This window comes from Capricornis sumatraensis, chromosome 3, assembly GCF_032405125.1.
Source record: "Capricornis sumatraensis isolate serow.1 chromosome 3, serow.2, whole genome shotgun sequence".
Classification (NCBI taxonomy): Eukaryota; Metazoa; Chordata; class Mammalia; order Artiodactyla; family Bovidae; genus Capricornis; species Capricornis sumatraensis.
In genome coordinates, this window is record NC_091071.1 from 3,815,360 (window position 1) to 3,830,881 (window position 15,522).

The 15,522-nt window shown below is 60.5% G+C and overlaps 1 protein-coding gene across 3 annotated transcripts in view; it reads left to right on the forward strand.

The window, feature by feature from the left end:
• GRID2IP (Grid2 interacting protein) overlaps positions 1-14,355 on the forward strand; it is a 31,129-nt gene extending 16,774 nt beyond the window's left edge. For 2 of the 3 annotated variants that reach the window (XM_068969163.1, XM_068969161.1), the window contains 17 exons: positions 15-109; positions 380-563; positions 3,088-3,242; positions 4,624-4,761; positions 5,020-5,117; positions 5,289-5,406; positions 6,157-6,515; positions 6,904-7,323; positions 9,461-9,548; positions 10,306-10,383; positions 11,209-11,405; positions 11,722-11,877; positions 12,003-12,089; positions 12,888-13,017; positions 13,112-13,230; positions 13,918-14,082; positions 14,284-14,355. In XM_068969163.1, coding sequence (XP_068825264.1) covers positions 15-109; positions 380-563; positions 3,088-3,242; positions 4,624-4,761; positions 5,020-5,117; positions 5,289-5,406; positions 6,157-6,515; positions 6,904-7,323; positions 9,461-9,548; positions 10,306-10,383; positions 11,209-11,405; positions 11,722-11,877; positions 12,003-12,089; positions 12,888-13,017; positions 13,112-13,230; positions 13,918-14,082; positions 14,284-14,355 — 2,659 coding nt within the window. The remainder of the gene's footprint in view (positions 1-14; positions 110-379; positions 564-3,087; positions 3,243-4,623; positions 4,762-5,019; positions 5,118-5,288; positions 5,407-6,156; positions 6,516-6,903; positions 7,324-9,460; positions 9,549-10,305; positions 10,384-11,208; positions 11,406-11,721; positions 11,878-12,002; positions 12,090-12,887; positions 13,018-13,111; positions 13,231-13,917; positions 14,083-14,283) is intronic. The other variant, XM_068969162.1, reaches the window with a different exon arrangement.
• Positions 14,356-15,522: the final 1,167 nt, after the last annotated feature.

The window sequence follows — 15,522 nt, forward strand, 5'->3', positions numbered from 1 at the left end:
CCTCTGCTTGGCAGGAACTGCTCCCACGACAAGGTGGTGTCCATGCTCCAGGGCAGCGGTGCCATGCCCACGCTGGTGGTAGAGGAGGGGCTCGTCCCGTTCGCCAGCGGTGAGACACCCGTGGCCCTGGGCCACCTTGGCTGCTGGAGCCCCTACTTGGGTCACCAGGGGTGGGATTCCCGAGTCCACCGAGGCCTCTGCTCTCCCCTGCAGCTTCCCTCCCCAGGTTGGGCAGCCTCAGGGCTCCCCCTCCAGCCCCGTCCTCAGCACTCAGCCCAGCTCGGGAGGTCCCCTGGCCCCAGCCGAAGGGCAGGCTTTGCCTGGCCTGGGGACGCCGGCTCACTCGTGCGTCTCCTTCCTGTGGCCTGCGCCCCGGAAGATTCCGACTCGATGGATTCCCCCAACCCGTCGTCGGCGCTCACCTCCCTGCAGTGGGTGGCAGAGATCCTCCCGTCCAGTATCCGAGTGCAGGGGAGGACCTTCAGCCAGCAGCTGGAGCACCTGCTCACGCCCCCCGAGCGCTACGGGGTCTGCCGGGCCCTCGAGAGCTTCTTCCAGCACAGGTGGTCACCCCAGGGTGGCGGGGGCTGGGTGGGGTCTGGTGTGGGTGGACCCAAATCCTGCCAGGACTCACCACCACTCACCTGCCTGAGCTTCTCCTAAGAGTGGGGGGGGGGGCATTGGGCTGCCCTAAACAAACCCCAACTCTGACACCTCCTAGCCACATGACCTGGCCAGGTCCCAGCCTTCTTTGTAAATTGAAGCAGACAGTAAGCCCCTGCAGTGTGTTTGGCAGGACCCTCGAAACACCCACCCAGGAGCACTCACGACCAGCCCAACCCTGTTCGGGTTGGAGTAGCATCTTTCTTTTCCCACCTCAGCGGCAGCAGGAGTGTTTATCACATGCCTCAGCCCAAAGGGTCATTGTCTTGGTCTTTGCAAAGCCAATTACTTCTTCATCCCCTTTTTCGGTTTAAACAAAAATGTATATGTCTGTTGAAATATAATTCACATACCATACAATTCACGCATTTGAGGGTACAACGCGCTGGCTCTTAGAATGTTCACAAATATGCCGTAACCACCACCACATTCAGTTTTAGGACATTTTCATCACCTCCAAAGGAAGTCCCAACCGTTTCACGGCTGTTCCCACCCCCTCACCCTCCCACACGCCCCCTTCACCTTAAACCACCAGTAATCTACTTTCCTTCTCTGTAGGTTTCCCTGTTCTGGAGATTTCAAATGCTGGAAGCATACGACACGTGGACTTCTTTATAATTATTTTCCCACTTTTTAAAATTCTAATTGATTTATTTGTGACCATGCTGGGTCCTGGTTGCTGCGCACGGGCTTCCTCTAGTTGCAGAGAGCAGGGCGTGGGCCTCTTGTTGCTGCGGCTTCTCTTGTTGCGGAGCATGGACTCAGTGGTTGTGACTCTCGGGCTTAGTTGCTCCGAAGCATGTAGGATTCTTCCTGGACCAGGGGTCGAATCCACGTCCCCTCCACTGGCAGGCGGACTCTTAACCACTGGACCACCAGGGAGCCCCAGTGTGTGGACTTTTATGTCTGGCTTCTTTCATTTGGCACGTTTTCAACATTCACTCGGGCTTCCCTGGTGGCCCAGTGGGAAAGAATCTGCCTACAACGCAGGAGACCCTGATCCCTGGGTCGGGAAGATCCCCTGGAGAAGGAAATGGCGACCCACTCCAGTATTCTCACCTGGGAAATCCCATGGACAGAGGAGCCTGGCTACAGTCCATGGGGTCGAAAGAGTCAGACATGACTTAGCAACTAAACAACAGTATTCATCCAAGTTATAACACCCACAGTTGACCCTCAATATCTGTGGGTTCTGCATCTCCAGATTTCACCAACCATGGAACAAATATATGTGGGAAAAATTACAGGAAATTCCAAAAAGCAAAACTTGAAATTGGCCAGAATTCCCTGTATGTTTCAGATACCGATTCCTTGTTGATTTTAGACATTGTAAGTATCTTCTTCCATTTGTTATTCTCTCGTTACTTCCGTTATATCTCGTATTATCAGCTCCAGGTTTTCTTGATTTTGTATCATCACAGTCAACGCATAGGGGGCCTTATGGCTTTGGCTTTTGAATTTTTATTCAAGAAGTCCTTCCCTGCTCCTTGGTTAAAAGAAATCTCCTGTGTTATCTTAGTTAGTTTTATAATCATACCTTGCACGGTTTGGTCTTTTATCCACCCAGGGTTCATCTTTATATGTGGTGTTCTGTGAGGATCCGTTTTATTTTTTTCCATGCAATGCAGGGATCAGCAAACTGTTTCTGGAAAGGGCCTGACAGCAAACATTTTAGGGTTTGCAGGCCGTACCGTCTCCACTGAAAGCTGAAGCCCTTCAGCTCTGCTGTTGTCACTTGAAAATGGTCATAGACAATATACACCAGTGCGCATGGCCATGTTCCCGTAAATCTTGCTTCACAAAAACAGGTGGAGGGCCAAATTTGGGGCCTCGGGCCATCCTTTGCCAGTCCCTTGAGTCAGTTTTCCAAATATGTTCTATACATTTTTTTTAATTTAAATTTTTGGCCCTGCAGCATGGGGGAATTTAGTTCCCTGACCAGAGAAACCTGGGCCCCCTGCATTGGCAGTGTGGAGTCTTAACCACTGGACTGCCAGGGACGCCCCCGTTCTACCCACTTTAATCTTCGCAACAGCTCTGTGAGGTAGATGCTTTCCCCTCACTCCCCCGCCGCCCCGCCAAGCAACCCAGCTTACAGGATCTTAGTTCCCCGACTAGGGATTAAACCTGGGCCACAGCAATGCAAGTCTAGAGTCCTGACCCCTGAGCCGCCAGGGAACTCCTTTGTCTCCCATTTTACAGAGGAGGAAACTGAGGCACAGAGAAATGAGTAATTGGAGAAGATCACTTGGCTGGCAGGTGGCAGAGCTGGGATTTGAGTCCGGCAGGCTGTCCGCAGAGCCAGCCTTCCCGCCCACTTCTCTGCCTGGGGAAGGGGAGGAAGGGCCCCCGTCCCCCACCCTGGCCGCTCTGGTGAGCCCCTGAGTCACGAACTCCTCGCTCTGCACCCCCCTCCCCCACCAGGAACATCGACACCCTCATCGTCGATGTCTACCCGGTGCTCGACACTCCGGCCAAGCAGGTCCTCTGGCAGTTCATCTACCAGCTGCTAACCTACGAGGAGCAGGAACTCTGCCAGGAGAAGATCGCCTGCTTCCTGGGCTACACGGCCATGACGGGTGAGCGGCCCCGCCCCCTGGCCCGCCCACCAGGCGAGGAGCCAGGCGCCTGTTCTCAGCAGGGAGGCTTTACAGCCGGCCTGGCCCCTCCCACTCGCAGAGGCACCCCTGTACTCTGTAGCTAGCATCTTCCAGGTGGCCCAGTGGTGAAGACTCTACCTGCCAAAGCAGGAAACACAAAGAGACGTAGGTTCGATTTCTGGGTCGGGAAGATGCCCTGGAGTAGGAAATGGCAACCCGCTCCAGTATCCTTGCCTGGAGAACCCCATGGACAGAGGAGCCTGGCGGGCTACAGTCCATGGGGTCGCAGAGAGTCAGACTCGACTGTAGATACATGCCCAGCACCCCCAGGCTGGTCCCTTGCTTGGCTCCACAGATGCACTTTCCCAGCTTGATCCCTGAAGCAGGATAAACTTAGACTCTTGTTTAAAAATATTTGTTTATTTGGCTGTGCCGGATCTTCCCTGCCGCATGTGGGATCTTTGGTTACGGCGTGTGAACTCTTAGCTGCGGCACCTGGAATCTAGTTCCCTGACCAGGGATTGAACCCGGGGCCCCTGCTTTGGGAGCACAGAGTCTTAGCCACTTGACCACCAGGGAAATCCCACCTTAGACTTCAAACACACATCTAACGCCAGGGGTCTCCGGGTTTCTCACCCACATGTGAGGGTTTCCACAGTGGCTGTGCTTTGCACCCCAGGGAGGGTGGCACAGATGAAGGAGCCCACGTGGGCACTGTTTACAGACCTGGATTGTGAGCACACGGCCAGCTCACCCTGCCTGGTGGGCTCTGAAGCCCGCAGACCCACACGAGAGCCTGTGGGTCCCTGTGCAGCCTGTGACCCCCGTGCCGTTCCACTGCTGCCCACACACACCTCAGCACGTGGGCTGCGGGCATCCAAAGGGGGCCAAACCTTGGGCACCTGTTCTGGACCGCCTGCACATCCGCTACGTGCCCCCGCCCGGCGCCCATTGACCCTCGCCCTGGGGACCCACGACTGGGGCTTGGGGGGAGAGGGTGTGAACTCAGATGCAGACTGGGCAGCAGACGTCCCTCCCACACTTCTGCCCTGACCTGGAATCTTCCATGTCACCCCTGCGGGCGGTGGCGTCAGGTGTGGAGACCTTGGAGTCAGGGGTCCTAGGCTCTTGTCATGAGAAAGGACCTGCTGGGTAAGGGGCTGTGACCCGCTCCGCACGGCCTCCGTCTTCAGGCCGGCACTACCTGGGGCACCTCCTGTGCTGGGCACCCCACTTCCCGTCCCAGGGCTCCCCCTGAAAGCAGGGCCGAGCTCATAGGTGGCGCCCTCGCCCTCCCTGTGTTCGGAGGCTCCTTGTCCGGCTGAGAGAAAAAGGAGCCCGTTTCCCATTGGTCCCACAGCAGAGCCCGAGTCCGAGCCGGAGCCAGAGCTGGAGCCTGAGCCGGCGCCTGAGCCCCAGACGCGGAGCTCCCTGAGAGCCTCCTCCATGTGCCGCCGCAGCCTCCGCTCCCAGGGCCTGGAGGCCAGCCTTGGCTGTGGTGAGGCCCGTGACCAACAGGCCGCAAGCGGGGCTGGGGAGGAGGGCGGGACCAGGGCTCAGTTTTCCCACCTGCAAAATGGGCTTGGCCAGATGAGACATCCCCGAATGGGTTAAGCCGGTGCCTCCTCCCCCCGGGTCTGCAGGGCTTGGTCGTTCTTTCTCCAGGGCCTGGGTTGGGGTCTAACCCTTAGAGCTCAGAGGCAGTCACTAGACCCCCGCCCCATGGTGGACTCGGCCCTCCTGATTCCCCTGGCAGGTCCCAGCGACTGTCCAGAGATGCCCCTTCCTCCCATCCCAGGCGAGCGCCAGGCGGGAGACGGCACATCCCTCCCCGAGACGCCCAACCCCAAGATGGTGAGACCTTCTCTCCGCCTGCTCCTGGTGTCAGCAGGGAGCTGGGAATGGGTGGCCCATGGAGGTGGGGCAGACCCTGCCCTCCCAGACCACCTAGGCCTGCCCCTGAGGCCGTGTGTGGGGGGAGGTGAGGGCTAACTGGACTCACCTGCACCTCGCCTCTCCCGGAAGATGTCAGCCGTCTACGCGGAGCTCGAGTCCCGCCTGAGCAGCAGCTTCAAAGGGAAGATGGGGACCAGCTCCCGAGCCCGCACCTCCCCGCCACTGCCCAGCGTGGCAGGCCCAGCAGGTAGAGGCTCTCCAGCCCCGGCTTCCAAGGGCCTCTCCTGCCTCCTGGCCAGCTGGCCAGGCATACCCCCAGGCATACTCCCCCGGAGCCCCTTTTTCCTCCGTGGCCGTGGGACTGAATGCTGGGGCACCCGGTCAGCCTCCATGGCTAGAGGCCATCAAGATCCGCGTTGTCCTGGCCCCCCTCCTGTGTCCCCTCTCTGATCCTCGCCCCCACTGTGGATCTGGAAAAGCGGAGGGCTGCTCCCAAGGGGTGGGGTCCTCAGTCAGCGTGTGGCCTGTTGTATAGACTAGATAGAGTGCGTGGCTCTGTGAATGGCTCAGCTGCAAAGTTGGAAGCTCGCACAACGGTTTCTCTGCAGTTCCGAAGGCAGAACCCCTGGGTGATACTTCTGTGAGCCAAAGGCTTGCTGGGTATGGGAGGTACCCCGAGACTTTGGTCTGGAGACCCCCTAGCCCTCGTCTTGTGTTCAGTGGGTTCCAGGTGGGACCCTGGGATCCTCTCCAGGATGAGCAGGGTCTGCCTGTCCTGGGCCCAGCGGCATGCCCTTCATCCACTATGGCCTCCGATCACCCTCAGGGAAGACCTGGAGGGGCAGAGTTACCAGAGTCTTCCTGCACTGTGTCCAGAGAGGGAAAGAAAGGTGCCCAGGGGCACAGAGCCCACCTGCCCTGGCACCCTCCCCCTAGCCTGCGCTGGAACCCAGACACTGACCCAAGAGGGGTCCTCACGGCCTGCCCCCCACTGCAGGGCCCAGGACCCGGTCCAGCATCTCATGGCCCAGCGAGCAGCTCCTGCCCTCCCCCTGCTACTACCCGCTGTGCTCAGAGGGCCTGGCCTCCCCCAGCAGCTCCGAGTCCCACCCCTACGCCAGCCTGGACAGCAGCCGGGCACCTTCCCCTCAGCCGGGCCCCAGGCCCGTCTGCGCCGAGAGCCCCCCCAGCCCAGACCCCAGCCGCCGCCCCTCCAGCCGCCGGAAGCTCTTCGCCTTCTCCCGCCCTGTGCGAAGCCGGGACACTGACCGCTTCCTGGATGCGCTGAGTGAGCAGCTGGGCCCCCGGGTCACCATCGTGGAGGATTTCCTGAGCCCCGAGAATGACTATGAGGAGGTGAGCGCACAGGCACGTGTGTGTGGGGGGAGGCGTGAGGGGGGCCTGTAAGGGGACTGGGATCCCAGGGCTCCTGCCAGAGGCCTGCTGCCCTGAGGGCTGTGCCCTGGGCATCCCGTCCCTGTCTCCCAGGACACCCCGCTCCCCAGCTGGAGCTATCCCACCCTTGGCTCAAGCTTCAACACCCCCGTACCCAAGGCCACCCCATGTACCGGTTCTCAGGTTCCCTAGCCAGCTCAGGCTGTCCCACCCACAGCCTCAGGCCGACCCCCCGACGACCCCATCCAGCCCCGCTGCCCCGGGCCTTCCGGTTCTCCACACCTCAGCCCCTGCCCCAGGCTCCCCCGGGGCCCCGCCTGGCCCTCCCCTCGCCTGGCTGTCTCCCCAGATGAGCTTCCACGACGACCAGGGCAGCTTCATCACCAACGAGAGGAGCAGCGCCAGCGAGTGCATCAGCAGCAGCGAGGAAGGCAGCTCCCTGACCTACTCCTCCCTCTCCGACCACATCCCCCCGCCCCCCCTCAGCCCCCCGCCCCCACCGCCCTTGCCCTTCCATGACCCCAAGCCCAGCAGCTCCCGCACCCCAGACGGGCCCCGGGGCCCTGCTCCAGCGCTGCCCAAGCCCCTCGCCCAGCTCGGCCACCCGGTCCCCCCACCGCCCCCGCCGCCCCTGCCCCCACCCGTCCCCTGTGCACCCCCCATGCTTCCCCGGGGCCTGGGCCACCGCCGCAGCGAGACCAGCCACATGAGTGTCAAGCGCCTGCGGTGGGAGCAGGTGGAGAACTCAGAAGGCACCATCTGGGGACAGGTAGGTGACCTGGGGACCCTGAGCATTCTGCACCAGGGGAGGCAGTCCAGGCAGCCGCGGTGAAGACAAGGTCCACCTCTGGGGCGCTGCCAACATCAGCTGACCAACCCCGGGCCCTCCCCATCCTCAGCAGATGACAAACGAGAGCTCGGTCCAGGGACACGCTCACCCTCAGTGGTCAACACAGGCGCCGAAGCCCAGTCAGTGTCCCTGAGCCGGTGACATGCTGGGGACACCCAGAAAAGGCACCGCTCTCACCCATGAAAGCGATCACTCGAGATTTTGGATGGTCCCCTTAGGCTCTTGGAACTGAGAGAAGGGCAGCTGGTTAGAGAGTCACAGACGTTTGAGCAGTCTGACAGCCTGCCGTGCGCAGTGTGTTCACAGGAGCTGAGATCTGTGTTCACAGGATTCTGAAAAGGGCGGCTGGTCCAAAGCCCTGCGCAGCAGCCTCTCCCCTTTCACTGTTTGCAGTTTCTTTCTTTTTGGCTGTGCTGGGTCTTCACTGCTGCGCGAGCTTTTCTCTAGTTTCAGAGAACGGGGGCTACTCTCCAGTGGCGGTCCCGGGCTCCTCACCTCAGTGGCTTCTCTTGGGGCAGAGCACAAGCTCTAGGGTGTCCTGGCTCAGCAGTTGCGCTTCCGGGTTCCAGCACAGGCTCAGTAGTTGTGGCGAACGGGCTTCGTTGCTCTACGGCTTCTGCGGTCTTCCCCAGTCGGGGTCGAACCATGTCTCCTGCGTTGGCAGGAGGATTCTTTACCCCTGAGCCACCAGGGAAGCCCCCACCCCTTCTCTCTGATGCGCGTGTTTCCTCCCAAACAGCACTGCCAGTATTTACTTGATCACCTTCACTGATGGGGAGCTCACTATCTGCCGAGACATCCCTTTCCTCACTGGACAGTTTTCACCAACCATCCTTGCCTTGCTCTGCAATTTTTGTCTCACCAGGATTCCCATGCCCTGCTTTCTGTCCCGCCCTTTGAAATCAGGCAGAGCAGATGTATTTCCTTATCCACAGGTCAACCAGCCCGTCGGATGAGCCAGGTCCACCCCATCCCTGTTCTTTGGGTCACTGCCCTAGAACATGGTTCCTAGCCCCACAGTCTGTCAAAGGGCAGGCCCCAAATGGAACTCCCAGAGGGGCTTCACCGGTTCAGAGGAGAAAACACGGCCTTCATCTCCTCTGACCTGGATATCACACTCCTCACTTGGCCGAGGAACCCTCCAGTTTCGGGGGCTGCCCCATCTCAGTACTCTTTCCTGCCATCATTCCTCCATGCAGTCCCCTCCTCTTCCTAGGACGCCAAGTAACATGTCCTTACTACAGCCACTCTCCTTTGGAGCATGCTTGTCATTTTTTTTTACCATTGCCACTTCCTGGGTCCCAATTCCATCTCCTGCCTTCCCAGCCAAGTTGGCATCAGCCCACATCTCCAGGGAACCTTCTCATGTTACTAATAAGGGTGGTCAGCCAGACAAAGTCACGAACAGGGACCTCCTGGGTCCCCTGGAGACTCCTACCAGCCTCAGATGGGCCTTGCAGCCTTGCTCTGCAGAGTGATGCTTCCACTGGTTTACTTCAGTGGACACAGGGACACGGGTCAGGCATCTGGCCAAGCCGCTGCAGCCATGGGCCTTCTAGATTGTCACCTCTCATCCGGATCAGTCGTCACAGCCACCCAGCCGGTTCCTAGCCTCTGGCACTTCCCTGCTTCCTTTTCCCCAGCTTCGGGGACCCAGGGCAGCTCTGGTGAACTCACTGCCAGCAAAGGACACCTCAGAGCAGCCCCGGACCCCTGGGCCACCTTCTTAAGCCTCCTTGGGCGGCTCCAGCCCCTTCACAACCCCGGTACCCCCTGTTCCAGTGCAACTTGCTGGCTTCTGCGTGGAGAGTGTTCCAGGTCTGAGTGTTGTTGACCGCAAGAGGAGCCAGCTCACCGCCCAATGATAACTTGGATGATTTATCAATGGCTTCGCCTGCAGTCTCCTCCCGTCCCGTGTCCGGGTTCATGCCAGGGCTTGGTGGAGGCTTTCCCTCCGGGAGTGCCCAGGGCTGCCCTCAGAGGGTGGGGGGCAGTGGGGGACCGCAACCCAGCTGCCAGTGCTGTCGCTCACTCTGAACCTCCCCCTCCCTCGCAGCTCGGGGAGGACTCCGACTACGATAAGCTGAGCGACATGGTGAAATACCTCGACCTGGAGCTCCACTTCGGCACCCAGAAGGCCGCCAGTGAGTGGCCCCAGGGGCCGAGGGGAGCCAGCTTCTGCGGCAGCCCACCTACTGCCTTCTGTGGGGGTCCCAGGGCTTAGAGCCCCGAGGTCTGAACAAACTGCCCTTTACTTCCTGAGTCCCTGAGTTATTTAACATCTCAGAGCCTCAGTTTCCCCACTTCAATACTGGAGATGGTAATAACTGGCAGGTATTGCATGCTTACCAAATGCCACACACCCTTGTTTCTACATTAATCCTGTGACAGTTGTGTAAGGTCGGGGCTGAGATCTCCCCAGCTTCCTGATGAGGAAGCACAGAGAGGCCAGGTAATTTGTTCAAAGTCAGGATCAGGTAGGCCGATACCCCGTCCAGCCTCTCTCTCTCCCCTAACCAGCCTCTGCGTGTCTCCCTGTCGTTAGGATGCTGTGTGTGTGGACAGTGGTCCTGGGATGGAAGAGAGAGACTGTTGTCCTTCCAGGCAGCATCTACAGTCACCAGGTGGCTGGTTCTCCTGATGGTGCCGGCTCAGGCCCAAGGGCCCAGGGGCCCAGGGGCGAGAGGATGGGGGAGGGACATACACACACCACACACACTGAGTGTGCAAGGCTGGGCTCCAGAGTCCATGAGTGAGGAGAGTGTGGACACCTGGAGCTGATTCAGTCAAGTCCATGGTCGGGGACCTCGGGACTGTGGGTTGTGGCCACACCCCTCCTGGGCTCTCTCCCACTAGCCTCAGCCTAGCCTCCCCTCCCTAAACCATCAGTTTCCCTTCCAGAGCCGGTGCCGGGGCCTGAGCCCTTCAGGAAGAAGGAGGTGGTGGAGATCCTGTCCCACAAGAAGGCCTACAATACCTGTGAGGGGCTGCGGAGGCCCAGGGGTTGGGGGTGGGGGGCAGGACACGACCCCTTGGGGCCACAGAGCTTCGGATTCACCCCAGTGGATAGTAGAGATTGGGCCGTGGGGGGCCCCAGCACCTGCCACCAGGCTGTGTGATCGCTCCCTCCCAGGTTCGGGTGCTGGCCTTGGCTCTGCCCCCCATCCTGTGATCTGCTCCCAGTTCTGGCCCTGCCTCCAGCCGCATCCTCTTCTCGCCCCTTTAAGACCCTCGCTAGTTCCCTGGCCCCAGCTCCACAGTTCAGTTCAGTTCAGTTGCTCAGTCGTGTCCCACTCTTTGCAACCCCATGGACTTGCAGCAAGCCAGGCCTCCCTGTCCATCACCAACTCCCGGAGCTTTCTCAAACTCATGTCCATCGAGTCAGTGATGTCATCCAACCATCTCATCCTCAGTCGTCCCCTTCTCCTCCCGCCTTCAGTCCTGCTCAGCATCAGGGTCTTTTCTAATGAGTCAGTTCTTTGCATCAGGTGGCCAAAGTATTGGAGTTTCAGTGTCAGCATCAGTCCTTCCAATGAATATTTAGGATTGATTTCCTTTAGGGTGGACTGGTTGTATCTCCTTGCAGCTCCACAGGCCCTACTCAATCTAGGTCTGTCCCCTGGAGAACGCTTCCCTCTAAGGGTCGCAGGATGGATCCTCTGGTCCTCTGGTCCTGTGTTCCTCTGGGCCAGCTCCTGTCCCGCCCCAGGCCACGCCCAGCAGCCCCGGCCCCTCCCCGTTCACCCCGAGGCCACGCCCAGCAGCCCGGGCCTCGCCCCGTTCACCCCGCGGCCCCGCCCACAGCCATCCTGCTGGCGCACCTGAAGCTGAGCCCGGCGGAGCTGCGGCAAGTGCTCATGAGCATGGAGCCCCGGCGCCTGGAGCCCGCGCACCTCGCGCAGCTGCTGCTCTTCGCGCCCGACGCCGACGAGGAGCAGCGCTACCAGGCCTACCGCGAGGCGCCCGGCCGCCTCAGCGAGCCCGACCAGTTCGTCCTGCAGGTGCTGCGGCCGGGCCACCCGCCCGGGGCCAGGGGCGGCCGCCTTGGGGCCTTGGCCTCCTCTGTCGCGGCGCTCTCTTTTTATGCGTGCGTCCCGCTCCCCTCCCGGCCCCACGCTCACACCTCTCTGAGTCTTACACCTTTAACGGCCAGGTCTCACTCGGGGTCCAGGGGAGATGGGATGAGGGTGCTCCCTAGAGGTCGTGCTTATTTTCCTAAGGGGATGCCGGGCCCGCGCGCTGACCCTCCCGCCAGGCTGCCCCCGGGGCAGGGCCTCCCGGCGGCATGGATGAATGCTGGCCGTGCCCTTCTGGTAGATGCTATCGGTTCCCGAATACAAGACCCGCCTGCGCAGCCTCCACTTCCAGGCCACCCTCCAGGAGAAGACAGAGGAGATCCGGGGCAGCCTGGAGTGCTTGCGCCAGGCCTCCCTCGAGCTCAAGAACAGCCGGAAGCTTGCCAAGATCCTGGAGGTCAGGGCCACCCCCTCTCAGATCAGTGTGCCTTCCCCTCTGGCCCCTGGGGCTTCCAGCCTGGAGGCCCGTCACCAGAGGGGCCAGGGAGCGGGGGAGGACCTGCCTTCTCGCTCCCTCCCCAGTTTGTGTTGGCCATGGGCAACTATCTCAACGATGGACAGCCTCAAACCAACAAAACCACGGGCTTCAAGATCAACTTCCTGACGGAGGTGAGGGGGCCGGTCAGGCAGTCTCCATCTGTTTGCTCTACCACTGAGGCTCCCCGGCAGGAAGAGCCGCTACCTGAAGCCAGCATGTAACAGAAGCAAAGGTTGGGGCTTGAAAGGGTGGGGAGGCAAGGTGGCTTCTGCAGGCCTTGGAGAGACAGAGTGGTGGGGAAGGAGGGGACAGGGGAGAAGGCTCCAGGAGGAAGCCTGGACACCCTCGACACCAGAACCACCGTCAGGCCAGTCCTACCCCAGAAAGATCTAGAACCAGAAAAAGGACACCTCAGATGTCCAGCCTTCCCCCTGTGTGTCTCGGACTTTCCACCACAACACCTTTGGTTGCTTTTTTAAGAGAGGAAGGACAAGTCTGTTTCTAGATATGAACGGTTTAGGGTGTCTGAGGCTCAGTTGGGCCACAGATGGTTCCAGAAAACCACAAAAGGGAAAAACCGTGAATGATGCTCCCACTTTCGCTGGGGTTAGAAAATCTTGGGCTCCATCTGCTAACAAGAACAAACTCGCAAGGACCAAAAAGAACCTAGGTGTCTCCCCTAGCTGGGGATGGGAAGGACTGGTTCCTGATGGGGGTCTCAAAGATCTGGGTCAGGGGACAAGCTCGCGACATCCCAGCAGATAAGAGCTTCAGAGTAAGGACTACTAGCCGTCCGTTTATAAGCTTTGGAGTTGGCGAGTGTCGGGGGTGGGGAACTGATGCCACAGGCCGGGGAAGCAGGGCTGAGCCCCTGTAATCAGGAGTCAGATGTGGTCCTGGAGGAGGATGTGTGTGTGGGTCACTTGCAGCTGAACTCCACCAAGACGGTGGACGGGAAGTCCACCTTCCTGCACATCCTCGCCAAATCGCTGAGCCAGCACTTCCCTGAGCTCCTGGGCTTTGCTCAGGACCTGCCCACCGTGCCCCTGGCTGCCAAAGGTAAGCCAGGTGGGCGGGTGGGGAGGCAGAGCCCCCACTGTCCTGGGCTGGCCTCCTGGGCAGTCCCCATGAGGCTCTACCGCCTTGCCTACAGTGAACCAACGGGCCCTGACCAGCGACTTGGCTGACCTCCATGGCACCATCAGTGAGATCCAGGCTGCGTGCCAGAGCATGTCCCCCTCCAGCGAGGACAAGTTTGCTGTGGTCATGGCGGTATCCTGTCCCAGGGCCACAGTGGACTCAGGGGTGGGGTGGGGGTCAGGGAGAGCTGGCCATCACTCCAGCGACCAGTGCAGACCCCATGTCCTGGCGGCGAGTCTGGGCAGAGGCTGCTGTGGGTGAAGGGGTTCTAGAAGAGGGTCCATCTTAGGTCATTTAGAATCTAAGCGCTTATGCTGAGGCTGTTTGTAACTGAGAAGGAGCTCTTCTGGTTGGCCTAAAGCCACTCCCTTGCCCCGTCTGTTCTTGGCGGGGTGGGGTGGGGGGCAGCCCAGACTGCGGTCATAAGATACAAGGAGAGGTTTGTCATGTCTGACTAGCCAGAGGCAGTCAGGAGAGGAAATGTAGTAACAAATGCTATAGGTTTTTTTTAAAAGGACAGAGAGGGAGAACAGGCTGAGAGTAATAAGGGGCCCGCCTCCATGGATTGTTGGGGAAGAATGGGGTAGCCTCTGGGCAGAGCCAGGAGAGCAGAGAGAGCTGCCCCACAGAGAGGGGAGCAAGTGAACTGCGTGAGGCTGGGCTGGGTGTGGCGGGTGTCAGGACAAGCCAGGAGCCTCTGACGGGGGCATGGTGCCCAGGAAAACAAAGGGCCCTGGGGCAGTAAGGCTGCTGGCTTAGGTCACTGCCGAAGTACCTGCCCCAGGGGCCCGGAGCCCTTTCCTTAACAGAGGCCGTCAGTCTTTCCTGGAGACGGCCCAGCCATTGCTGCGGGCGCTGGACGGGCTGCAGCGAGAGGCCATGGAGGAGCTGGGCAAGGCACTGGCCTTCTTCGGGGAAGATTCCAAAGCCACCACCTCCGAGGCTTTCTTCGGCATCTTCGCGGAGTTCATGAGCAAGTTCGAGGTGAGCCCGGGTGGGAGGCCCTGGGAGAAGGCAGGGCCCGAGGTCAAAGGAAGGGGGATCCCGCGTGAAGCCGGAGGTGGGAAAGGGGCCCTGGTGGAGGACACGCCCCACCTGGGCGGGGCCATAGGTGTCCGCCCGGGCCGTGGGCGGGGCGCGGGGGCCGCCGACCCAGCCCCTCCCCACGTGCTCCTCCGTCCCCAGCGAGCGCTCGGCGACCTGCAGGCGGCCGAGGGCCCGCGCAGCTCGGGGATGGTTTCGCCCCTGGCCTGGTGACGGCGGCGGCCCGCGCGGAGACGGACGCCCAAGGCTGCGCCCGAGAGGGTCGCGCGGACGCCGCCCCGCGTGGCCCCGAGCGGTCCGGGTGCGGAGTGGGATCTCCAGCTACCTCAGCTGTCCAGCTCCAGCCGCCCGCGAAGGTGCGGGGACCCCTTCTCAGGGCAGAGCCGGGGCGCCAAGAGTTGAGGGCGCGGGCCGGAGCCTGCGCGCTGGCTCCCCGGCACGGGTGAATCGCCCGCCGACTTCCCGCGCTTCCTTGTTCCCCTCATCCCCGTCCCGCCCGTCCCGCCCCGCTCTCGGCCCTCAGGACTTCAGGGTCCGAGGAGGTGGGGATAGCGAGGGCGGTGTCCGCGCACTAGCGCAGCCACTTGGCTTGACCGTGCCCGGCCCCAAGCAAGGACGTCTGAACCTATCCTGAGCCGGCTCCGATCGCGCCCAGGAGACTTTCTCACGGAGCACAGAGCCCGCAGACCTCGGACTGTGGAGACGGAGGCAGATGCCCTTGAACAAGCCACACCTGGGGCTGCTTGGAAGAAGGCTGGCCGGCTGGAAGGGGAACCCCAAGTGCAGGGACCTGGGGCGGGGTGGGGGAGGGGCGTGCGCACCTAGAATCCGCCTCGAAAGCCGAAAGAAGCTTGAGTCCACTGCAGCCCAGAACCGAGGCAGGCATGCTGGAGAGCAGCTGGGCAGAGATACAGGCAAGGATTCAGAAGATCCTTATGGTAGATTGCAGAACTGAGGTTTTATCCCACTGAGAAACTGAAATCCAGTTTAGAAGTGGTCACTTGGAAGTGGGAAGTCTGGGAGTAGGAGGGGGACGTTAAGTAGGGGCTGAGAGAACAGAAAGGTGTTTAGGTGATGGATAAACAGGACCTGATGGCTGGTTGCCGGGCTTCTCTCTTCGGTGGGTGGTGGTGATCCCTAGAACAGGCCGCGTTCAGGCATTTAGTCTGGGACAGATTTGGGGTCCCAGAGTCTGTTTTACATGTGTATCTCAGGATGCAGGGGGGAGTTACCTGGATGCTAGGAGCAGGGCGGGTGCTGGGGGCATCGGTTTCCTTTCTTTGTTCCATCCTTTCCATTCTCTGGTTGACAAGCCCTGGGTCGGCAGCTTCCAGCTACCTCTCACCCTGACTTTCTTCCAGAGAAGCCTGGAACCGGCTT